The 26,836-nt window shown below is 44.8% G+C and overlaps 1 protein-coding gene across 4 annotated transcripts in view; it reads right to left on the reverse strand.

The window, feature by feature from the left end:
• The window catches only part of PPP1R9A (protein phosphatase 1 regulatory subunit 9A), a 333,162-nt gene that overhangs the window by 32,015 nt on the left and 274,311 nt on the right, over positions 1–26,836 (reverse strand). For 2 of the 4 annotated variants that reach the window (XM_040352310.1, XM_040352309.1), the window contains exons 12-13: positions 14,460–14,498; positions 10,884–11,041 (exon numbers count right to left, since the gene is read on the reverse strand). In XM_040352310.1, coding sequence (XP_040208244.1) covers positions 10,884–11,041; positions 14,460–14,498 — 197 coding nt within the window. The remainder of the gene's footprint in view (positions 1–10,883; positions 11,042–14,459; positions 14,499–26,836) is intronic. The other 2 variants (XM_040352313.1, XM_040352312.1) reach the window with 1 other exon arrangement.

Raw genomic sequence — 26,836 nt, forward strand, 5'->3', positions numbered from 1 at the left:
TTTTTAAAGGGTGTAAATAGGGTGAAACTCCCCTTTAAAAAGTGCACAGGAATACACACATGGCTGCTGGGGGGGGGGGGGGGGGGCAGGACTCAGGGATTAGATTTCACAATTGACAAAGCCCTGTGAGTTTCACTGCACTGCACTGTCTGCTGAAATTTCTCTGACTCTTTGCACATTCCAGCACACTAGGAGTTAACACAGTGGAATGTGCAGAGAGTCAGAGAAATGTCAGCACATGCAGAGCACGTGTAAGAGTCAGACTGCTGATAAAATATCTGTGATAATAAATGCTGTTATAGCCAGGGCTGTAATATGCTTTTTACAACATATGCAGAATCATACCTCATGTCTCCGTGTGTATATTACTTTCCCCTCATTTGACTCCATGTTCAGACTTGCCTCTCTCTCCTGATGTCCGTTCTCAGCCCCGCCCATTGTCTATAGCTAAAGTAACAGATCACAAGAGAGGCGGGCGGGGCTGACATCAGAAGAGACTTTGAGACGAGGGATGTGAGAGGACAGAGGAAGAGAGAGGCGGGCCGGACCATGGAGTCACATGATCGCATGTACAGTTACTACACACGGAGCTACGAGGTATGAATCTACATAAATTTAAAAAAAGCACACACAGCGATTGCCAAACAATGGATTACAAACCGCATTTATTACAAATAAAACATTTTAAAAGACCTGCTCGGAGCGATCTCCCGGGAGGGGCGTGGCAAGTCGGGATGACGTCACCCGACATCGATTATTGGGGTCACATGCATCGATGCAGAATCGGGGGGCCCCGAATCGCGATGCATCGATGCATCGATTATATTCAACACCCCTAATGTAAGGACTCATCTCTACTACTAACCACCAATGTAAGGACACACCTCTACTACTAACCATCAATCTAAGGACTCACCTCTACTACTAACCATCAATGTAAGGACTCATCTCTTTTTTTTTTTTTTTTACCACCTCAGCTTTTACCAAATTCTAGAGACCAGCTCATGATTTGATGCTTCTTACGTCTCGGTTTGTGGTTTGCATCATGTGTGGTATATATTATTTGCTTCCTTTTTTTTTTTTTTTTTTAAATAGCCTAGCGCCGGAACAAAACAAACTGGCTTTTTCGTATTCTTCAAGTTGTAACCAAAAAGCCCTTTTTTTTTTTTTTTTCCCTTTTCCTTCTTCTCTTTGAATTATTCGTAAACAAAGACATTTCTATAACGGCCACCCGCTGGGACAGTGAGGATGTGACCCCTTTCCGCACCCTCTCGTAAGGACTCATCTCTACTACTAACCACCAATGTAAGGACTCATCTCTACTACTAACCACCAATGTAAGGACTCACCTCTACTACTGACCACCAATGTAAGGACTCACCTCTACTACTAACCATCAACGTAAAGGATATTCTTCCTATTGACCACAAAAGTAAGGGGCATTCTTCTACTGAACAACAAGGTCATAAATATTCTTGTCACCGCCCACCAATGTCAGCAGCATTCTTCTCACGGAACATAAGGAGTCATAAATGGCATTCTCACTCTCACTGACCATAGAAGGGGGAATCTCTCTCACTGACCATACTGTATGGGTGTCTTTCACTCACTGACCACCAATGTTACGACACACCTCTCCTACTAACCACCAATGTAAGGGCACCCTGTGTAAAGGATGGAACTTTTTATGTAGCATTTATTCCTATGTTTCTTAACGTGTCGTGTAACCCCAATTCAATAATAAATAAATTAATTAACTCCAGACATTCTTCAATTGTTTTTAAACATAGTTGACATTAAGGGGTTGATTTACTACCGTGTTTCCCCGAAAATAAGCCCGGGTCTTATATTAATTTTGGCAACAAAAGACCCAGTAGGGCTTATTTTCGGGTTAGGTCTTACCATGTAATGTTTTGTCTTCTCTCTCCCCCTCTCCCTTCCTGCCTGACAGGAATCCCCAGTGTGAACCGAGTTAAAATGCTTGTAAAATCCTATAACCCACTATTACAGTATTATATAATGTACAATGTGTGTGTTTCTGTAATCTAATTGTTCCAAATACCTTCAATATTGCGCCGCTCTGCGCTTCTGTGATCCGCCGGAGCTCTCTTCCCTGCAATTAAATTACAGAAACGCACCCATTGTACATTATATACTACTGTAATAGAGTGGATTATAGGATTTTACAAGCATTTTAAACTAGGGCTTATTTTCGGGGTAGGGCTTATATTTCAGCCCTCCTGGAAAATAACGCTAGGTCTTATTTTCGGGGTAGGTCTTATTTTCGGAAAAACACGGTAGAGGCAAATAGACTATGCACTTTACAAAGTGCAGTTGCTCCTGAGCTTAGTAAATGAGGCGAAGCTTTACTTTGCAAAGATTACCCAATCAAGTACAAGGAAAAAAATAAAAATAAATGCACATGATTGGATGACGGGGGTCAGCAGAGCTTCTGCTCATTTACTAAGCTCTGGAGCAACTACTTCAGCAAATCTACCTTAACCTCCTGGGCGGTGTTCCCGAGTCTGACTCGGGGTTAGATTTTTGGGTTAGGATCGGTAACCCCGAGTCAGACTCGGGCTCGCCTCGCTGGATGTACAGGGAGTTTTACTTACCTTGTCCCTGGATCCAGCGATGCCACCGCGCTGTGTAAGCGAGCAGGACCTCGCTCGATTCACACAGTGCCTCCGTGTGACGCCGATCTCCGTTCCCTGCGACGTTACGACGCACGGGGACGGAGAACGGCGCCAAATTCAAAAAAGTAAATAAACACCTTGTGATGCAATTGCCTATATGCTTCAGTCTAATGCTCTCCCTGCTAACTTAATGCTGTTGGTTACAGGTAACAGGTGTTTTATGTGTGATTCATCTCTCTCTGTAAGGACTGTTCATATGTTAAATAAGGCTAGCTTTTGAAAGGCCTTTAATTGTGTGATAACCCTGTCTACAACCTAGTGATTCTCAGAGGTGTTAATAGGTGTCAAACTGGAAGCAGACGAAACGTCTGCTTAGGAAACTCAAGTGTGTGAAGGTGGTTTGTTGTGTAAGGAATGTGCAGTGATTAGACATGATAATTGTCGGTCGGTGCCGACCTGTCTGGAATGTTTTAGTAATTAGCCTTAGTGTGTGATTGGGTTGGGTGGAGATTTCATTGTTGCTTCAATGTCTTGGACTGTATAAAAAGCTGAGAAGAAAAACCATTAAAGTCTGTGTTGTTCAAGCAGTAAGCTGGTCTCATGTGTGGCTTTCTGGGCGATTCCAGGGATATCCCTCCTCGTGGAATATTGGGGTGATTTTCGTTATGGGAAGAAGGGAACGTTGACGGGGATATCATACCGATACCGTCACAATTGGTTGGTAGCAGCGGGATCTTCCCTTCTATTCCCCTTTACACCCGGATTCCAAGCAGACACTGGAAGAACTACTGGAAGTTCGTGGAAGGATTGCTAGCAACAAAACCAAGCGGGTCATCATAGCAGAATCAATGGAGCTAGACCAGGAGGACGGGATTGCAGCAACGCCAGCAGTACAAGAGATGGAGACACCAGTGATTCAGGAGGAGGAATCGCCAGCCAACAAGCTAATGAGAGAGAAGCTAGCGTGGTTCGGCCCGAACCCAACGCCAGATGTGGTACTGAAAGTGATGGACATGTTAGTAAACGCAGAGCTACAGAAGGCTAAAGAAATAAGAGACGCAGAGCTACAGGAGGATAAAGAAATAAGAGACGCAGAACTACAGAAGGATAAACAAATAAGGGACGCAGAGCTACAGTTAAAACTGGCAGCAGTCCAACAAGCAGCCGCACCTTCTACGAACAGTGAGTACAGCACAGCAGACGCAAGGAAGATTCCGTTTAGCGCTTTTAAAGCTTTTGATGAAAAGGACTGTGAGATTGATAACTTCCTGGCGGATTTTGAGCGACAATGTAACCTGCACCGAATAGCTAGAAGAGACTGGGTTGCAATATTGTCAGGCAAACTGTCAGGCAAAGCTTCTGATGCTTTCCGGACCGTGCCAGATCAGGATATTCATAGCTACGCCCGGGTTAAAGAAGTGCTCCTGGCTCGTTATGCAGTAACCCCAGAGTCCCACCGACAGAAGTTCAGGGACTCACGCAAAACCACGAAAGACTCTTATGCGGAATGGGCATGCCAATTGTCCCGGTCGGCCTCTAACTGGGCTAACAGCAGCCAGGCCACCACCGCAGAGGACCTTTTGCAACTAATGCTCCTGGAGCAATTTTACAATCACATCCAGACGGACGTCAAGAATTGGGTGAGAGATCGCAGGCCCATGACTCTACCAGAGGCCGCGAAGTTGGCGGATGAATATGCAGATACTCGCAAGACGAACCAGGTCACACCACAGGAACAACCTCCACCACAAACGGTGCCCTCACACCCACCAGCCGCTAGATACCAACCTCCTAACAGACCGGTGACATCTAGCCCTCGCTATCATCGCCAGGAGGGCAACGAACAACGCTGCTTCCGGTGCAAACAGCTGGGTCACTTCAAGCAGAATTGCCCCATGAATGACAACACCAGGTCAAATTGGTCTCAACCTGGGTACCGCCCACCAGCAGCAGCCCATTGTGTAGACTCGGCTTGGGATCCAAAGGAGCTGGGTCAGGAAGAACCATTGGGCACCCCTTACGAAGCCCTCATGGTACAATCTGTTATTACGGACAACAGGGAACACCATTGTCAGCTGGTCATGGGCGACAGCCATGAGCCGGAGGGGCCTTGGAGGGAGCTGGGCAGAAAGAGGCACCGCCAGCTACCCTCCAAGAAGAAGAGGTCCTGGAAGTCATATAACCAGCGGACCTGGGAGGAGAAGAAGCGACTGGAGGAGATGGAATCGCAGCGGGCGCCCCAGATGCGGGCCGAGATGTTCGCCAAGGGCCCACCGGTGGCCCCTTACACCACCACCCAGTTCCTGATGATGAAGGACCACGTTGAAAGCCTGCAGGACATGAGCAAGCAGGATCTGATCCGTGAGTACATAGAGCTGGAGGAGTGCATAAGCCGCATGGAGGAGGAGAACAACCACCTGAGGTCACAGCGGGCTGACCCCCCCAGGCTCCATGAACTGGAGATGGAGCTGGAAAAGCTCAAAGAGGAGAACCGGCGGCTGCGGAGGGAGCAGGGGGTGGCTGACCTTATGGGGCTCTGAGTCCCCTCTCTCCCCCCCCCCCCCGGACTCTGAGCACCAGTGCTACAGCACTTCAACAAATATAACTTTTTCTTTTTATGAATCTCCTGTGATTGTCACTTCAGAGCCATAACCTGCCCCTCCCATAGCGGGACACCTAGATGGCGGCGCACAGACCCATTCGCCATCTTCACACTGACTTCTGGTGACTTTGCAGATCGCACAAAGACTTGGGGACTGACCGACGTGTGATCTGAAGACCCGGTGGCATACCTGAGTCTGAAGCAGTTGCCAAGGGAGGTCAGTCACGCCAAACGGAGTTAACCTCGGACTAAAAGCTCTGAACCCGTCAACCCTACTGGACCAGGGAAGGTCCAACCGGGTTTGCCGGAGCAGGGAGAAAAGGGGGGGCCATTGTGATGCAATTGCCTATATGCTTCAGTCTAATGCTCTCCCTGCTAACTTAATGCTGTTGGTTACAGGTAACAGGTGTTTTATGTGTGATTCATCTCTCTCTGTAAGGACTGTTCATATGTTAAATAAGGCTAGCTTTTGAAAGGCCTTTAATTGTGTGATAACCCTGTCTACAACCTAGTGATTCTCAGAGGTGTTAATAGGTGTCAAACTGGAAGCAGACGAAACGTCTGCTTAGGAAACTCAAGTGTGTGAAGGTGGTTTGTTGTGTAAGGAATGTGCAGTGATTAGACATGATAATTGTCGGTCGGTGCCGACCTGTCTGGAATGTTTTAGTAATTAGCCTTAGTGTGTGATTGGGTTGGGTGGAGATTTCATTGTTGCTTCAATGTCTTGGACTGTATAAAAAGCTGAGAAGAAAAACCATTAAAGTCTGTGTTGTTCAAGCAGTAAGCTGGTCTCATGTGTGGCTTTCTGGGCGATTCCAGGGATATCCCTCCTCGTGGAATATTGGGGTGATTTTCGTTATGGGAAGAAGGGAACGTTGACGGGGATATCATACCGATACCGTCACACACCTTACATACAGTATACTGTAATCTTATAGATTACAGTACTGTATGTAAAAAAAACACACCCCCCTTGTCCCTAGTGGTCTGCCCAGTGCCCTACATGTACTTTTATATAATAAAAACGTTTCTTTCTCCCTGCAAACTGTAGATTGTCCATAGCAACCAAAACTGTCCCTTTATGTCAAAAATAGTTTTAGATCAGCAAAAAAACAGCGATAATAAATTATAATCACTTGCAGAATTGTGCGATAGCGATTTGTGGGGAAATTCGTCATAAAAAAAAAAAAATAATGACAGCAACAATTCTGCAACTGAGCAAATTTCAGTGATTTTGATTTGATTACATTATTGAATAATTTTTATTATAATTATATTATTATTTGTTATAATTATTTATAATTATTTATTATATTATAATTTATAATTTTGTTTTTAAAAAAATGTCATACCCGGGATGCCTATTAGAAGCTTGTTTGGTCAGATTTAAGTGAGTTATTTCTAAAAATGACAGACCTACAATATAAAACGCCAAATTTCCTTGCAAATAATGGTACCGCTTTCAGCATGTTTTTTCTGAAAGAATCATACCGCCAGGGAGGTTAATACCTAGATTCATAGATGCCGCCGCAACTTTAAGGCGGCGTAGTGTATCGTATTTACGTCAGAGAGGCAAGTACTGTATTCACAAAGTACTTGCCTCCTAACTTACGGCGGCGTAGCGTAAATGTGGCCGGCGTAAGCGCGCCTAATTCAAATGAGGATGGGGGGTGTTTTATGTTAATTACTCGTGACCCGACGTCCGTGTACATATCGCAGTGTGCATTGCTCCAAAGTACGCCGCAAGGACGTATTGGTTTCGACGTGAACGTAAATTACGTCCAGCCCCATTCACGGACAACTTACGCAAACAACGTAAAATTTTCAAATTTCGACGCGGGAACGATGGCCATACTTAACATTGGCTACGCCTCCTAGGGGCAGCTTTATCTTTACGCAGCGTATCTCTTACGGAAACGGCGTATCTTTACTGCGACAGGCGCACGTACGTTCGTGAATCGGCGTATCTAGTCATTTACATATTCTACGCCGAACTCAACGGAAGCGCCACCTAGCAGCCAGCCTAAAAATTACACTTTAAGATACGACGGCGTAGGAGACTTACGCCGCTCGTATCTTAGCCTAATTTAAGCGTATCTAGATTCAGAGTTACGACGGCGTATCTACTGATACGCCGGCGTAACTCGCTATGAATCTGCCTAGAAGTCTCCAGCTAGACTGAAGCCTGCATGGACACCATGAGGATGGTCCCACAATCACTGGAATTGCATTGTGTGGATTGCTAATATGTTGTCTGGAACTCGGGAGCAAAAAGGCCTCATTTCCTCCTTCAGGTCTAAAATATATGAAGCTGTACGTCTGCATGTGAGCTGTGTATTGCAAAACAACCAGACAGGGGTAAATAGGAATTCTCCTTGGGTAATAAAAATGTTAAAAAGTGAACATTTTATAACAAGAATACAAACAATTTGACATATATGACCTGCACAGCCTGTATGAAGGTGTTGTGGATCCACATGGCTCAGCAATGGACAAACTAGGACATGTGGTTCCACAACGGCTATGGAAGAGCGATTTGCCCCCCTGCAGATAGAGATAATATATGGAACAAAATACTGTACCAAGCGACATGGGTTGCGGGCTATGGCCGGCCAGAGAAAGAAGCACTGTGTGAGAGAAACAGCAGACAGATGGGATGAGTTAGACAAGTAATGAGCGCAGAGACAGTGACAGACAGGGAGGAGGTGACAGCATGCTGGGAAGAGAGCAGTCACAGAAATCAGGAGCATTCTGCATATCAGAACATACATCATTTACACTATATTGCCATAAGTATTGGGACACCTGCTTTTACACGCACATGAACTTTAATGGCATCCCAGTCTTAGTCCGTAGGGTTCAATATTGAGTTGGCCCACCCTTTACCTCTTCTGGGAAGGCTGTCCACAATGTTTAGGAGTGTGTCTATGGGAATGTTTGACCACTCTTCCAGAAGTGCATTTGTGAGGTCAGGCACTGATGTTGGATGAGAAGGCCTGGCTTATTCATCCCAAAGGTGTTCTATTGAGGTCAGGACTCTATGAAGGCCATTCAAGCTTCTGCACCCCAAACTCGCTCATCCATGTCTTTATGGACCTTGCTTTGTGCACTGGTCCAAATCTTTTGGTGGAGGGGGGGTTATGGTGTGGGGTTGTTTTTCAGGGGTTGAACTTGGCCCCTTAGTTCCAGTGAAGGGAACTCTTAAGGCGTCAGCATACCAAGATATTTTAGAAAATGTCATGCTCCCAACTTCCTATCCAACATGACAAAGCAAGGTCCATAAAGACATGGATGAGCGAGTCTGAAGAGAAGGAACTTAACTGGCCTGCACAGAGTCCTGCCCTCAACCTGATAGAACACATTTTGGCTGAATTAGAGCGAAGAATGCAAGACAGGTTTTTTCTTCCAACATTAATGCCTGACCTCACAAATGTACTTCTGGAAGAATGGTCAAACATTCCCATAGACACACTCCTAAACCTTGTGGACGGCCTTCCCAGAAGAGTTGAAACTGTTATAAATGCAAAGGGCCAACTCAATATTGAACCCTACGGACTAAGACTTGGATGTCATTAAAGTTCATGTGCGTGTAAAGGCAGGCGTCCCAATACTTTTGACAATATAGTGTATATACTAATCTGCATTAAATGGAGAGAAAATACCAGGAACATCTTATGTACCTGCTGTGTACGGTGGAAAAAGAACCAGTTTTTATCAGCTGTTTTTACGCCACTTCTGGACAACTGCAAGAATGACAGCTTGGTTTTTTAAAGTGTATTTGCATTTTTGCAGCCAAACTGGGATAACATCTACTTTATATTTGTTTCATGCTCCTATTGACATGGAATAACTTAAAAAGTATTTTAAATTGAGGGTACGGTACTTTAAGAAAAAAAAAGAAGAATATCATGGGTTGGGGTGGTGGGGATCGACTAGCTCATGGATTGACCTGGAGCGGTTTCTTATCCCATGGTAGGCAAAAGGATGCAAGTACAGGGGATGAAAGAGATTTTACCTTTACACTAATCCTCATACAAATGCTCCATTTAACCCTACAGTACTCCTCTGTATAGCACTAACATTAAACCTTACACAAACACTTCCTGAGCCCCAAACCCTAATACTAACACCCCCCACCCTGTAATCTAACACTATCCTTCATATTACCTTTCCTGTAACACTTACACTAACCCTCCCTGTAACCCTAACACTAACCCTCCCTGTAACCTTAACACTAACCCTTCCTGTAACACTAACCCTCCCTGTAACCCTAACACTAACCCTCCCTGTAACCTTAACACTAACCCTTCCTGTAACACTAACCCTCCCTGTAACCCTAACACTAACCCTCCCTGTAACCTTAAAACTAACCTTCCCTGTAACACTAACCCTCCCTGTAACCCTAACACTAACCCTCCCTGTAACCTTAACACTAACCTTCCCTGTAACACTAACCCTCCCTGTAACCCTAACACTAACTAACCTTCCCTGTAACCCTAACACTAACCCTCCCTGTAACCCTAACACTAACTAACCTTCCCTGTAACCCTAACACTAACCCTCCCTGTAACCCTTACACTAACCTTCCCTGTAACCCTAACACTAACCCTCCCAATAACTCTAACACTAACCTTCCCTGTAACCCTTAGGCCCCGTACACACGACCGAGTTTCTCGGCAGAATTTAGCCAGAAACTCGATCGGTGCCGTATTCTGCCGAGAAACCCGGTCGTGTGTACACTTTTGGCCGAGGAAGCCGACGAGGAACTCGTCGAGCCAAATAGAGAACATGTTCTCTATTTCCTCGTTAGTCAATGGGGAAACTTGGCTCGCCGAGATCCTTGGCGGCTTCACAAGGAACTCGACGGGCAAAACTATGTGTTTTGCCCGTCGAGCTTCTCGGACGTGTGTACGGGTCCTCACACTAACCCTCCCTGTAACCCTAACACTAACCCTCCCTGTAACCCTAACAATAACCCTCCCTGTAACCCTAACACTAACCCTCCCTGTAACCCTAACACTAACCTTCCCTGTAACCCTAACACTAACTATTCCTGTAATGCGAACACTAACCCTCCCTGTAACCCTAACACTAACCCTCCCTGTAACCCTAACACTAAACTTCCCTGTAACCCTAACACTAACCATTCCTGTAATGCTAACACTAGCCCTCCCTGTAACCCTAACACTTACACTCCCTGTAACCCTAACACTAAACTTCCCTGTAACCCTAACACTAACCATTCCTGTAATGCTAACACTAGCCCTCCCTGTAACCCTAACACTAACCGTTCCTGTAACACTAATACTGACCCTCCCTGTAACCCCCACACTAACCCTCCCTGTAACCCTAACACTAACCATCTTTGTATCCCTAACACTAACCCTCCATGTAACCCTAACACTAACCATCTCTGTTACCTTAACACTAACCATTCCTGTGTATGGGTGTGTGTACAGTATATGTATATATGTATGTGTGTGTGTGTGGCACTGCCACAATGAATCTGCTGTACTAAGCCCAGAAGGATAATTGTAGAGGGCGCAGTGGGTGGCACATAATCACAGCTTTTTACATGACTTTAGTAAATAAGTCTAATGGAAAGGGGCGTCCCAAGCAGAGAAGTAAAAAAAAAACGAATATACCTTCCTCTCAATGCTGTCTTCTCCATCTGTGGAGCTGACGCTGTCCCGTAACCGCGTTCTGGATGGTCTGTGCCTTTTGCTCTTGACAATCAGGTGAGCCCGAGTCTTCTGAGCTTGAGAATCCAGCCTCTCTGTTTCTGGCACTGCTTCATTAAAGTCTGCAAGAGAAGTCATCATTTATAAAAAACGATTCAACTTTGAGACAAGATCAACCTTATCACAATCTCACATTTAATGGGCCTGTCACTTTTAAAATCTTGGTCCTTTACTTTTGAAGATGACATGTTGGTTCACTGGCTGGATACCCCCATTCTTAAAAGCAAACAAACTTTATAAACAAGGGGCCAGTTTACTGTCTCTAAAGTCGGTCATAGTTCGAATTTCGGCCGGTCAATGTTTAACCACTTCAGCCCCGGACCATTTTGCTGGTCAATGACCGAGCCACTTTTTGCGATTCGTCATTGCGTCGCTTTAACTGACAATTGCGCGGTCGTGCGACGTGGCTCCCAAACAAAATCAACGTCCTTTTTTCCCCACAAATAGAGCTTTCTTTTGGTGTTATTTGATCACCTCTGCGGTTTTTATTTTTTGCGCTATAAACAAAAATAGAATATTTTTTACTTTTTGCTATAATAAATATCCCCAAAAAAGATATAAAAAAACATTTTTTTTCCTCAGTTTAGGCCGATACGTATTCTTCTACCTATTTTTGGTAAAAAAAAATCACAAATAAGCGTTTATCGATTGGTTTTGGCAAAATTTATAGCGTTTACAAAATAGGGGATAGTTTTATGGCATTTTTATTAATAATTATTTTTTTACTACTAATGGCGACGATCAGCGATTTTTTTCGTGACTGCGACATTGTGGCGGACACATCGGACACTTTTGGGACCATTGTCATTTTCACAGCGAAAAGTGCTATACAAATGCACTGCTAACTGTGAAAATGACAATTGCAGTTTAGGAGTTAACCACTAGGGGGCGCTGTAGGGGTTAAGTGTGACTTCATGTGTGATTCTAACTGTAGGGGGGCGGGGCTGGACGTGTGACGTCAGTGATCGTCGTTCCCTATATCAGGGAACAGACGATCACTGACATTGCCACAGTGAAGAACGGGGAAGGTGTGTTTACACGTACCTGTACGTGCCTGTGCCCAGCCGTGCCATTCTGCCGACGTATATCGGCGTTAGGCGGTCCTTAAGTGGGTAAAGGACCACATAGTCTTAAAGGGTTAGTAAAGGATTTTTTTTTTGCTTTAAAATAACAAACATGTGATACTTACCTCCACTGTGCAGTTCGTTTTGCACAGAGTGGCCCCGATCCATGTCTTCTGGGGTCCCTCTGCGGCTGTCTCTGGTCCTCCCCGCAAGTACTGACCACAGTCCTACGAGAGCGCTCGCATGGTGGTGAGTAATTGCGGGCGCGATCCCGTGATACAGCGAGCGGCCATAGCCGCTCACTGTATCACTCGGCTCCGCCCCTCGGCGCGCACCGCGTCACTGGATGTGATTGACAGCAGCGCCAGCCAATGGCTGCGCTGCTGTCAATCCATTCGCTCTAGCCAATCAGCGGCCAGGCTGAGCGACGAAGAGGATCTCGGGACCGTGCGGGACTTTCAAGGGGTCAGGGGGGGGGGGGGGGGGGGGGGTGACAGCATCCAATGTTTTTTCACCTTAATGATTGCATTAAGGTGCAAAAAAAAATTTTCTTTACAACTCCTTTAATGGACATCATTCTTCATGTATATTTATATACAGTAAAACCTTGGTTTGAGAGCATTTTGCAGGACAAGCAAAAAATGTATACATTTTGATTTGATATACAAGTAGCATCATGTCACAATTGAGTATAAAAGAAAGAGAGGGGCCTCTAAGTGTAGCAATATGGTTACATTTAATGAAGGTACAACATTTAGCAACTTACATGGTTGATGATTAAAACAGGCACATCTAAGTATGGAGGCATCCGGGGTAAAGCTGTCCACATAGACCATCCTCCGCACCGCCATTGAAGTCGTCCCTTCCACCTTGCGCTCCACGAGCGCTTCAAGCCTCGCTTTCAGATCGCTCTACTGCAGGGTAGTCTTCCCGGTCACGAATGCAGACTGACGGCGGTGAGAGCCAGTGGTGCGGGGGATGGTCTATGTGGACAGCTTTACACCGGCTCCCTGCATACTTAGATGAGCCTCTTTTAACCATGTGAGTTGCTAAATGTTTGACCTTCTTTAACCACTTAATCCCCGGACCAAAATGCAGGTAAAGGACCAGGCCCTTTTTGCGATTCGGCACTGCGTCGCTTTAACTGACTTGCGCGGTCGTGCGACGTGGCTCCCAAACAAAATTGGCGTCCTTTTTTCCCACAAATAGAGCTTTCTTTTGGTGGTATTTGATCACCTCTGCACTTTTTATTTTTTGCGCTATAAACAAAAATAGAGCAACAATTTAAAAAAAAAAATGCAATATTTTTTCCTTTTTGCTGTAATAAATATCCCCCAAAAATGTATAAAAAAAAAAAATTTTCCTCAGTTTAGGCCGATTCGTATTCTTCTACCTATTTTTGGTAAAAAAAAATCGCAATAAGCGTTTATCGATTGGTTTGCGCAAAAGTTATAGTGTTTACAAAATAGGGGATAGTTTTATTGCATTTTTAGTAATAATTTTTTTTTTACTCCTAATGGCGGCGATCAGCGATTTTTTTCGTGACCGCGACATTATGGCGGACACATCGGACAATTTTGACACATTTTTGGGACCATTGTCATTTTCACAGCAAAAAATACTATAAAAATGCATTGTTTACTGTGAAAATTATAATTGCAGTTTGGAAGTTAACCACTAGGGGGCGCTGAAGGGGTTAAGTGTGACCTCATCTGTGTTTCTAACTGTAGGGAGTGTGGCTGTAGGTGTGACGTCATTGATTGTGTTTCCCTATATAAGGGAACACACGATCGATGACGGCGCCACAGTGAAGAACGGGGAAGCTGTGTTTACACACGGCTCTCCCCGTTCTTCAGCTCCGGGGACCGATCGCGGGACTCCAGCGGCGATCGGGTACGCGGGTCCTGCGGCCGCGGTCACGGAGCTTTGGGTCGCGCGCGACCCCGCGGCTGGGCTTAAAGAGCCACGTACAGGTACGTGGATGTGCCCAGCCGTGCCATTCTGCCGACGTATATCAGTGTGAAGGGGTCCTTAAGTGGTTAAATGTAACCATATTTCTACACTTAGAGGCGCCTCTCTTCTCTTTTATACTCTGGAGATCCTGTTGGATTTTACTTCTAATCCCCTTGTGGAGACTTCCATTTGTGGATGGACATTTTATGGTTAAACAACCTTTGCTATAATCTTTTTATATGGACTATAGATTGAAAGCATATGTAGAAATGGTTGTGGAACGAATTATTTGACTTTCCATTATTTCTTATGGGGAAATTCGCTTTGATATAAGAGTGCTTTGGATTACAAGCATGTTTCAGTAACGAATTATGCTCAGCATCAGTGTCCTTATAAAAAAGCGCGCCCATTTTACACTTTTTAATCTATTGGCAAAGCAAAGTTTTATTAATTTCTAACTTACCAAACACATCGTCGCCCTCTGCACTTTTCACTGCGCCTTCTGAAAACGTGTACAGAGTTAGTACATAGGTGTTAGCAAACATAATTATTGTTATTATAGTTATTGCAGTATTGAAATATTTTCTAAGAAGCAGCTTTAAAATCAATGCCAAGGGAGTCGGGGTAACAGAGATCGAAACGGGGGGCGTGAGATAATAAGATGTACAAAGGGCAGAAGAGATAAGGAAGAGGCAGAGCTGCAAAGAGGAACAGCGGGTGACAAATCAAAAAATGACATTTTAGGCCTCAGGCACACTCAATGATTTGATTAAGGCTGCATTCACACCTGAGCTATTGCAGCTCGTAAAACGCCTGAAAAAAACGCCTGAAAAAAACGCCTGAAAAATGCCCAACAAGCAAAATCCCATTCATTTCAATGGCACCTGTTCACATCTGAGCATTTTTTCACCTGAAGCAAAACGCCAGAAATAACGCCTTAGGGCCGGTTCACACCACATGCAGTCCAGTGCATTTTTTTCTGCATCAAAAACGCATGGAAAGTAGGTTATATGGTTTTCAATGGCAAAGCTCCCACCAGTGCTTGCAGTTCTAGTGCGTTCCAGTTCCAGAAAAAAAAAGTAGGGACTTGCTGCAATTTTCCTCCACTGGATCGCTGTAAAAGCATCAGGGGCCAGATTCACGTAGGAGAGTGTATCTTTAGTTGGGCGTAGCGTATCCTATTTACGCTACGCCGCCGCAACTTAGACAGGCAAGTGCAGTATTCACAAAGCACTTGCTCCGTAAGTTGCGGCGGCGTAGCGTAAATCGTCCGGCGTAAGCCCACCTAATTCAAATGTGGAAGAGGTGGGCGTGTTTTATTAAAATGAGCCGTGACCCCATGCAAATGAAGCGCCGATCGTACGGCGCATTCGCGCGCATGCTCAGTACCACGTCGAATTTACTCCATAAGATACGCCAGGCCCAATGCCTGTGACGTGAACGTAACCTACGCACAGCCCCATTCACGTACGACTTACGTAAACGACGTAAAAAGATACGCTTGCCGACGTCCATACTTTGCATTGGCTGCGCCTCATATAGCAGGGGTAACTTTACGCCGGACGTAAGCCTAACGTAAACGGCGTAGCGGGCGCAAGTACGTTTGTGAATCGGCGTATCCACCTAATTTACATATTCGACGCGTAAATCTACGGAAGCGCCCCTTGCGGCCAGCGTAAATATGCACCCAAGATACGACGGCGTAGGAGACTTACGCCGCTCGTATCTTGGCCAAATCTATGCGTAACTGATTCTAAGAATCAGGCGCATAGATACGACGGCTCACATTCGGACTTACGACGGCGTACGTGGAGATACGCTGTCGTAAGTCCACTGTGAATCTGGCCCCAGAAGCGCACTGGAATGCACCGAAACGCACTGGAACACACATGTCCTTATTAAGTGCTAGTTCACACCAGACGCAGTTTTGTTCAGTTCCGTGCGCTTTTTTCTGCACAAAATGCATGCACAGTGTTTTCCATGTATTCCAATGGCTCTAGTTCACACCATGCAGTCAGTTTCTGGTCAGTTTTCAGTGCAGAAACTGACTTGCATGGTGTGAACTAGAGCCAACTAGAGCCATTGGAATACATGGAAAACACTGTGCATGCATTTTTAGTGCAGAAAAAAACGCACAGAACTGCATCTGGTGTGAACTGGCCCTTAGTGCAGAAAAAAAGCACACGGAACTGAACGGAACTGCATCTGGTGTGAACTAGCACTAAGGTTAAGAAAAAAGAGGGTAAAAAAGCACTGGACTGCATCAAAAACGCATCAAAAACTCACTGGAATGCATCAAAAACATGCCAAAAAATGCCCAAGCACTTGGAACGCATCCGTACTGCGTTTCTATGGTGTGAACTGGCCCTTAGGCCCCTTTCACACTACCGCGACTAAGTCGTGCAATTTTGCAGCGATTTCGCAGCCGCGATTTCAGAGACTGCCTGTGTAAACTTGAGGTTTATGGACCTCAACTCGCATGAAAGTTGGACCAAAGTAGTACAGGGACTACTTTGGAGTCGGCACGATTTGAAGTCGCACAGATATGAATGGTTATCATGGGGTACGACTTTGCAGTCCCAAGTCACAGGACAAGTCGCACAAGTGTGAAAGGGGCCTAAAGCTCAAAAAAGAACATGAGCTTCTTTGGTGCAGATTACAGGCGTTTTTCTGCTTTTTACGTTGGCAAAAACGTTGGAAATACATGGTAAAAACGTGCGACTTTGAAATGCTCAGGTGTGAATGCAGCCTCACTCTCTAGAAGCCTTCCTCCTGGTAGCAGCATTTTTTTTTTTACAGAAAAAACGCCTGACACTTGTAAAAGTGTCTAATGCTTTTAGAAGCGTTTAGGCGCATTTACAGACATACAGACAGCACTTGGGTGTTCATTCATTTCATTGGCCAGAATAAATAATGTATTCTGGCCAGTGAAATGAATTAACGTATGTTATGGGGATATGGGCCCAATATATACTGGTCTTCATCAAATAAGAAATTCTGCCAACATCTCAGAAGGACTCAAATAGAGAACAATGTTACCCCAATTGGGACTTTTGAGGCTGAGGCAAACTGAAGAAATATTAAAATGGAGGTTCACCCGAAAAGTAAATTTTTAACCTTAGATTGAGGCTCATTTTGTCTAGGGGAATCGGGTAGTTTTTTTAAAATCGAAGCTGTACTTACCGTTTTAGAGAGCGATCTTCTCCGCCGCTTCCGGGTATGGTCTTCGGGACTGGGCGTTCCTATTTGATTGACAGTCTTCCGACAGGCTTCCAACGGTCGCATACATCGCGTCACGATTTTCCGAAAGTAGCCGAACGTCGGTGCGCAGGCGCCGTATAGAGCCGCACCGACGTTCGGCTTCTTTCGGCTACTCGTGACGCGATGTATGCGACCGTTGGAAGCCTGTCGGAAGACTGTGAATCAAATAGGAACGCCCGCTCCCGAAGACCCATACCCGGAAGCAGCGGAGAAGATCGCTCTCTAAAACGGTAAGTACTGCTTAGATCTTAAAAAAACTACCCGATTCCCCTAGACAAAATGAGCATCAATAGAAGGTTAAAAAAAAATTTCGGGTGAACTCCCGTTTTAAGGAAGTGTAACAAAAAGTATAATAAAAATTATCAAAATGTTATTGTTATACTATCAGAAAAACGACCATGGAGGTTGATGGTAAATCACATCATAAAAACACATAACATGATGACATGGATTATTGTATACAGAAAGCACTAGACACGTTCACTGCTGAATTTTTTTTTTCGTTTTCGTTCTTTCTTTTAAAAATGTGAAATTCCGAAAGTCGAAAATTCGGAAATTCAAAAATTCGGAAATTCAAATTTCTGAATTTTGGATTTTGCCATTTTGAAATTCTGATTTTGAAATCTCCGATTTTCAAATTTCCGAAAATCTGAAAAAAAGAAAGAAAATCAGTAACATTCTAAATAATAACTAACTATTAAATTCTAGGTGTTGAAATTTCCTTTCAAATTTTGCTCTTAGTGAATGTAACGAATACAAATTATCCGAAATAACGAATGCTGCATCTAAGAAAATGGAATAGAACAAATTAATAATAAATAATAATAATAATAAAACGTTTTTTTATTATTAATATTATTAGATCGTTACATTCCATTCGTTTAGATGCGGCATTCGTTATTTTGGATAATTCGTAACTTCGAATAAATTTGTATTCGTTACGATCACTAACAGACAAAATTTGAAAGGAATTTCCAATACCTATAATTTAGTTTAGTTAGTAAAAGTTATTATTAGTTAGTTAGTTATTATCTTGAATTTCCGGGTTTTCAAACTTTCGTTCTTTTGAATTTTCGGATTTTTATTCTTATTTTTGTATTTTAAAATTTTCGGATTCTCTAATTCTCACATTTATGAATTTACGAAAAATTTGTTAAACAGATTTTCATTTTTTAGAATTTTCCGATTATTATTTCTATTTACGAATTTACAAATTTACGAATTTACAAATTTCAGGAATTTTTTAATTTCAGAAATCTTTGAATTTCAGGAATTTTCTAATTTCCAAAATTCCAAAACTTTCACATTTCCAAAATTTTGAATTTCCTAATTTCAACATTTTTATATTCCGAAATTCCAATCTCCGAAATTTCGAATTTTCACATTTCCGATATTCCGAATTTCCAAAATGCTAATATCTGAAAATTCGGAAATTGAAAAATTTGGAAATTCGGAAATTTTGGAATTAACGAAAGCACCCTGAAACTCTGATATGCTGGAGCACCAAACTGGCCAATATAGAGTAAAAGGCCTGATTGTGGAGGAGTTAACAGAGCAACCCAACGCGTTTCGTTTTTTTTCTTCTTCAGGGCGAGAGAAGGGTGCAAAAATCCACAACATAATGGCACAATGGTAAAGATAAGATATACAATCATTGGAGCAAACAGGTGAGTCACAATAGAACAGGCATATGATATATATTTAGAAAAGATAATCAGGGGTAAAGGAAAAATCTATATGACAATAGCATATCCCAACAGGAATATATCTTTACCATTGTACTATTATGTTGTAGATTTTTGCACCCTTCTCTCACCCTGAAGAAGGAATAAACATACATGTCCAAAACGTGTTGGGTTCCTCTGTGAACAGCTCCACAATCTGGCCTTTTACTCTATATTGGCCAGCTTGGTGCTCCAGCATATCCGAGTTTCAGGGTGCTTTCCGTATACAATAATCCGTTTCATCATGTCATGCGTTTTTTTATACAGTGATTTACAATCGACCTCCATGGTCGTTTTTAGGATTGTAAAAAAAAATTTTAGTAATTTTTATTATACTTTTTGTTACACTTCCTTACTATTTCTTCAGTCTGCCTCAAAAGTCCCAATTGGGGTAACATTGTTCTCTATTTGAGTGAAACGAATTACCATTTACGTGATAAATGCGCCCAGCGTTAACACACGTTTAGACGCGTTTACAAGCGTCAAGCGCTTTTTCTGCCCAAACTCTGTTGTTGGTAGCAGAGAAAGGGTTAGAACATAACATATCTAGGCTGTAGTGCAATGAGTTTAAAACAAGTAATTCAAAAATGTGTGTGCAGCTGAAGGCATAGCACAACTAAGCACAGATGGTGCTTGAATAGCTGCTCTCTGACCACTGTGACAGCATTGAACCTGGAAGTGAACCTCTTTGCTTCCAGGTTCATTCACCAGAGGGAGGATCAGCAGATATTGGCTAATCTCCTTCTGCTCTACCCACTGACATCCACCATAGCCGTCATGGGCCTACAGATGGGACAGCAAAGCCTGGGAAACAAGGCGGGTGGGGGTGAATTTGGTGGTGGTGGTGGGTTGTGCCTTACGTCGGTAGCAGCGAAAGGGTTAAAACATAACGTATCTATTGTGTAGTGTAGGAAGTTTAAAGCAGCAATTCAGAAATGTGTATGCAGCTGAAAACATGGAACTTGTAAGCAGAGGTGGTCATTGAATAGCTGCTCCCCCGACCCTTGTTCCAGCTATGAACCTGGAATTGAAAAAAAAACACTCTTTTCTTCCAGGTTCATTCACCAGACGGAGGATCAGCAGATATTGGCTAATCTCCTTCTGCTCTACCAACTGACATCCACCATGGCTGTCCTGGGCCTAAAGATGGGACAGCATAGCCCGGGGTTACAAGGCGGGTGGGAATGCATAGCCTGGGTTACAAGGCGGGTGGCATGGGCGTAGCATAAGGGGTTGCAGGGGTCACAATCGCAACCCGGCCCCTAGCTGCAGGGGGCCCCTGCAGCCTCCCTGTCATATTATCATATCCTCCACAAAGTCCAGCTCCGATCTGCCCTAGGGCCCCACAGCCACGCTCCAGTACTGGGCTTCCACTTTGCCTTCCACAGTCCACATCCTTCCGTTCTCATTGGCTGGGGAGAAGCTGTGAGACATTTACTAAATGGAGAGGAACACGGGGTGAGAACAGCCGAGGATGGGAAGTGTCTGTTCTGTGTGCTGGCAACATGGAATGATAAACAAGCTCAGTGAGGCAAGAGGAGGAGAGTGCCATCCTGTAGCCATGATGGCACCAATGTCACAGGTGAGGTAAGACACCGCTTAATGTCACCTAGTCACCAGCTGGGATTCTTCAACCCTGTGTTGTGTGGGGGAGGAGCTATATACAGTGTTGGGATGGGAAAGGAGTTCTGCCAAGTGACCTGCCAGTGATCCCTGTCCTTTGATTCTACAGAGGTGATCCCTGTCCTCTGATTCTCCAAAGGTGATCCCTGTCCTCTGATTCTCCAAAGGTGATCCCTGTCCTCTGATTCTCCAGAGATGATCCCTGTCCTCTGATTCTCCAGAGGTGATCCCTGTCCTCTGATTCTCCAGAGGTGATCCCTGTCCTCTGATTCTCCAGAGGTGATCCCTGTCCTCTGATTCTCCAGAGGTGATCCCTGTCCTCTGATTCTCCAGAGATGATCCCTGTCCTCTGATTCTCCAGAGGCGATCCCTGTCCTCTGATTCTCTAGAGGCGATCCCTGTCCTCTGATTCTCCAGAGGCGATCCCTGTCCTCTCCTTTACCTTAGTGCAGTCCTCCTTCACTTACCTCATTCTTCCATTTTGAATTTAAATAGCCTTATTTCTTCTGAGAAATCCTCACTTCCTGTTCTTCTGTCTGTAACTCCACACAGTAATGCAAGGCTTTCTCCCTGGTGTGGAGTGTCGTGCTCACCCCTTCCCTTGGACTACAGGAGAGTCAGGACGCCCACTAACACACAGCTCCTTTCTCTATCTGCAACGTAGGGAGCGTCCTGTCTCTCCTGTAGTCCAAGGGAGGGGGCGAGCACAACACTCCACACCAGGGAGAAAGCCTCACATTACTGTGTGGAGTTACAGACAGAAGAACAGGAAGTGAGGATTTCTCAGAAGAAATAAGGACATTTAAAAGCAAAATGGAAGGATGAGGTAAGTGAAGGAGGACTGCACTAATGCCACGTACACACGGTCGTTTTTTGTCTTGTAAAAAAAACGTCGTTTTTTTCTCATGAAAAAAACAACGTTTTTCAAACTTCATTTTTAAAAACGATTTGTTGCCTACACACCATAGTTTTTTCAAAATGCTCTAGCAAAACGCGGTTAGGTACAACACGTACGACGGCACTCTGTTCCATTCAGGCTTGCGTCATAACTTGCTTCTGAGCATACGCGGATTTAAAAACGTCGTTTTAAATGTCGTTTTAGCCGCACAATCATTTTAAATGACGTTTTTTAAAATGTCGTTTTTTTTCATCACAAAAAACGACCATGTGTACGCGGCATAATTTAGTCATTTAGACACGTGTGTGCAGCTGAAAACATGGCACATGTAAGCATAGATGGTGCTTGAATAGCTGCTCCTCTGACCACTATTCCAGCTCTGAACCTGGAATTGGAAAAAAAATGCGGTTTGCTTCCAGGTTCATTCACCAGAGGGAGGATCGGCAGATATTGGCTAATCTCCTTCCGCTCTACACTGACATCTGCCATGGCCACCCCAGGCCATAGGACAGCGCACCGGGTACGGGCGAGGGGGGTGGGGTCGTTGATTGGAGGGTTTGGTGGGATCAGCCTTAGAATGGTAGCAGTGAAAGGGTTAAAACATAGCATATCTAGTCTGTAGTGTAATGAGTTTAAAGCAAGTACAACTATCAGTACAAAAAAACACTACGCTACGGCCCGCTATTGTTCACTGGCACTCTGTTTGCTAATGCTTGTAAATTGTCACTTAATATGGAAAAGGTTGCAGACCCCCCGCTGTACACGCTGCTTTCCCCACTAATCCTGCTGATGGAAACTGGCCTTGTATGCAATAACCAGAGCAGCACCGCTAATGAGGGCACAAGCCATCAGCGCTTAGCGGCCGTGCCTCTTTTTTTAATTTCCACCCTCATTATCAAAGTCTTTCAGCTCCAGTTAGCGATACTGCATTGCAGGAGTCTCCAAACTTTCTAAACAAAAGGCCAGTTTACCGTGTTTCAGAATTTAAGGGGGGGGGGGGGGGGTTGAATGTTAGTGTCAATAGGAGGAATAGTGCCCCATCATTAGTGCCAATAGGAAAAATAGTACCCCATCATTGGTGTCAGTGGGAGGAATAGTAGCAAATTAATGGTGTCACTAGAAAGAACAGCACCCCATCATTGGTGACAGTAGGAAGAATAATGTCCCATAAGTGGTGTCAGTGGAAGGAATAGTACCCCATCATTGATGTCTATGGAAGGAATAGTACCCCATCATTGGTGTCAGTGGGAAGAATAGTGTCCCATCATTGGTATCAATAGAAGGAATAGTACCCCATCATTTAGTGTCAATAGAAAGAATAGCACCCCAACATTGGTGTCAGTAGGAAGAAATAGTATTCCATCATTGGTGCCAGTAGGAAGAATAATGCCCCATCATTGGTATCAATAAGAAAAATAGAACCCCATCATTGGTGTCAGTGGGAGGAATAGTACCCCATCATTGGTGTCAGTAGGAAAAATAGCGCCCCATCATTGGTGTCAGTAGGAAGAATAGTGTCCCATCATTGGTAACAACAGAAGGAATAGTACCCCATCATTAGTGTCAATAGAAAGAATAGCACCCCATCATTGGTGTCAGTAGAAGGAATAGTACCCCATCATTAGTGTCAGTAGGAAGAATTGAATCCTATCATTGGTGCCAGTGGAAGGAATAGTATTCCATCATTGGTGTCAGTAGGAAGAATTGTGTCCCATCAGTGTTGTCAGTAGGAAGAATAGTGTCCCATCATTGATGTCAGTTGATAGAATAGCACCCCATCATTCGTGTCAGTAGGAAGGTATAGTACCCTATCATTGGTGTCAGTAGGAATAAAAGTAACCCATAGTTGGTGTCAGTGGGAGGAAGAGTGTCTCATATCAGTGGGAGGAAGAGTGTCTCATATCAGTGGGAGGAAGAGTGTCTCATATCAGTGGGAGGAAGAGTGTCTCATATCAGTGGGAGGAAGAGTGTCTCATATCAGTGGGAGGAAGAGTGTCTCATATCAGTGGAAGGAAGAGTGTCTGATATCAGTGGGAGGAAGAGTGTCTGATATCAGTGGGAGGAAGAGTGTCTGATATCAGTGGGAGGAAGAGTGTCTGATATCAGTGGGAGGAAGAGTGTCTGATATCAGTGGGAGGAAGAGTGTCTCATATCAGTGGGAGGAAGAGTGTCTCATATCAGTGGGAGGAAGAGTGTCTCATATCAGTGGGAGGAAGAGAGTCTCATATCAGTGGGAGGAAGAGTGTCCCATATCAGTAGGAGGAAGAGAGTCTCATATCAGTGGGAGGAAGAGTGTCTCATATCAGTGGGAGGAAGAGTGTCTCATATCAGTGGGAGGAAGAGTGTCTCATATCAGTGGGAGGAAGAGTGTCTCATATCAGTGGGAAGAAGAGTGTCTCATATCAGTGGGAGGAAGAGTGTCCCATATCAGTGGGAGGAAGAGTGTCTCATATCAGTGGGAGGAAGAGTGTCTCATATCAGTGGGAGGAAGAGTGTCTCATATCAGTGGGAGGAAGAGTGTCCCATATCAGTGGGAGGAAGAGAGTCTCATATCAGTGGGAGGAAGAGTGTCTCATATCAGTGGGAGGAAGAGTGTCTCATATCAGTGGGAGGAAGAGTGTCTCATATCAGTGGAAGGAAGAGTGTCTCATATCAGTGGGAGGAAGAGTGTCTGATATGAGTGGGAGGAAGAGTGTCCCATATCAGTGGGAGGAAGAGTGTCTCATATCAGTGGGAGGAAGAGCGTCTCATATCAGTGGGAGGAAGAGTGTCTCATATCAGTGGGAGGAAGAGTGTCTCATATCAGTGGGAGGAAGAGTGTCTCATATCAGTGGGAGGAAAAGTGTCTCATATCAGTGGGAGGAAGAGTGTCTCATATCAGTGGGAGGAAGAGTGTCTCATATCAGTGGGAGGAAGAGCGTCTCATATCAGTGGGAGGAAGAGTGTCTCATATCAGTGGGAGGAAGAGCGTCCCATATCAGTAGGAGGAAGAGTGTCTCATATCAGTGGGAGGAAGAGTGTCTCATATCAGTGGAAGGAAGAGTGTCCCATATCAGTGGGAGGAAGAGTGTCTCATATGAGTGGGAGGAAGAGTGTCCCATATCAGTGGGAGGAAGAGTGTCTCATATCAGTGGGAGGAAGAGTGTCTCATATCAGTGGGAGGAAGAGTGTCTCATATCAGTGGAAGGAAGAGTGTCTGATATCAGTGGGAGGAAGAGTGTCTGATATCAGTGGGAGGAAGAGTGTCTCATATCAGTGGGAGGAAGAGTGTCTCATATCAGTGGGAGGAAGAGTGTCTCATATCAGTGGGAGGAAGAGTGTCTCATATCAGTGGGAGGAAGAGTGTCTCATATCAGTGGGAGGAAGAGTGTCTCATATCAGTGGGAGGAAGAGTGTCTCATATCAGTGGGAGGAAGAGAGTCTCATATCAGTGGGAGGAAGAGTGTCCCATATCAGTAGGAGGAAGAGAGTCTCATATCAGTGGGAGGAAGAGTGTCTCATATCAGTGGGAGGAAGAGTGTCTCATATCAGTGGGAGGAAGAGTGTCTCATATCAGTGGGAGGAAGAGTGTCTCATATCAGTGGGAAGAAGAGTGTCTCATATCAGTGGGAGGAAGAGTGTCCCATATCAGTGGGAGGAAGAGTGTCTCATATCAGTGGGAGGAAGAGTGTCTCATATCAGTGGGAGGAAGAGTGTCTCATATCAGTGGGAGGAAGAGTGTCCCATATCAGTAGGAGGAAGAGAGTCTCATATCAGTGGGAGGAAGAGTGTCTCATATCAGTGGGAGGAAGAGTGTCTCATATCAGTGGGAGGAAGAGTGTCTCATATCAGTGGAAGGAAGAGTGTCTCATATCAGTGGGAGGAAGAGTGTCTCATATGAGTGGGAGGAAGAGTGTCCCATATCAGTGGGAGGAAGAGTGTCTCATATCAGTGGGAGGAAGAGCGTCTCATATCAGTGGGAGGAAGAGCGTCTCATATCAGTGGGAGGAAGAGTGTCTCATATCAGTGGGAGGAAGAGTGTCTCATATCAGTGGGAGGAAGAGCGTCTCATATCAGTGGGAGGAAGAGTGTCTCATATCAGTGGGAGGAAGAGTGTCTCATATCAGTGGGAGGAAGAGTGTCTCATATCAGTGGGAGGAAGAGTGTCTCATATCAGTGGGAGGAAGAGTGTCTCATATCAGTGGGAGGAAGAGTGTCTCATATCAGTGGGAGGAATAGTGTCTCATATCAGTGGGAGGAAGAGTGTCTCATATCAGTGGGAGGAAGAGTGTCCCATATCAGTAGGAGGAAGAGAGTCTCATATCAGTGGGAGGAAGAGTGTCTCGTATCAGTGGGAGGAAGAGTGTCTCATATCAGTGGGAGGAAGAGTGTCTCATATCAGTGGAAGGAAGAGTGTCCCATATCAGTGGGAGGAAGAGTGTCTCATATGAGTGGGAGGAAGAGTGTCCCATATCAGTGGGAGGAAGAGTGTCTCATATCAGTGGGAGGAAGAGTGTCTCATATCAGTGGGAGGAAGAGTGTCTCATATCAGTGGGAGGAAGAGTGTCTCATATCAGTGGGAGGAAGAGTGTCTCATATCAGTGGGAGGAAGAGTGTCTCATATCAGTGGGAGGAAGAGTGTCCCATATCAGTGGGAGGAAGAGTGTCCCATATCAGTGGGAGGAAGAGTGTCTGATATCAGTGGGAGGAAGAGTGTCTCATATCAGTGGGAGGAAGAGTGTCTCATATCAGTGGGAGGAAGAGTGTCTCATATCAGTGGGAAGAAGAGTGTCTCATATCAGTGGGAGGAAGAGTGTCCCATATCAGTGGGAGGAAGAGTGTCTCATATCAGTGGGAGGAAGAGTGTCTCATATCAGTGGGAGGAAGAGTGTCTCATATCAGTGGGAGGAAGAGTGTCCCATATCAGTAGGAGGAAGAGAGTCTCATATCAGTGGGAGGAAGAGTGTCTCATATCAGTGGGAGGAAGAGTGTCTCATATCAGTGGGAGGAAGAGTGTCTCATATCAGTGGAAGGAAGAGTGTCCCATATCAGTGGGAGGAAGAGTGTCTCATATCAGTGGGAGGAAGAGTGTCCCATATCAGTGGGAGGAAGAGTGTCTCATATCAGTGGGAGGAAGAGTGTCTCATATCAGTGGGAGGAAGAGTGTCTCATATCAGTGGGAGGAAGAGTGTCTCATATCAGTGGGAGGAAGAGAGTCCCATATCAGTGGGAGGAAGAGAGTCCCATATCAGTGGGAGGAAGAGTGTCTCATATCAGTGGGAGGAAGAGTGTCTCATATCAGTGGGAGGAAGAGTGTCTCATATCAGTGGGAGGAAGAGTGTCTCATATCAGTGG

Source organism: Rana temporaria, chromosome 5 (assembly GCF_905171775.1).
Source record: "Rana temporaria chromosome 5, aRanTem1.1, whole genome shotgun sequence".
Classification (NCBI taxonomy): Eukaryota; Metazoa; Chordata; class Amphibia; order Anura; family Ranidae; genus Rana; species Rana temporaria.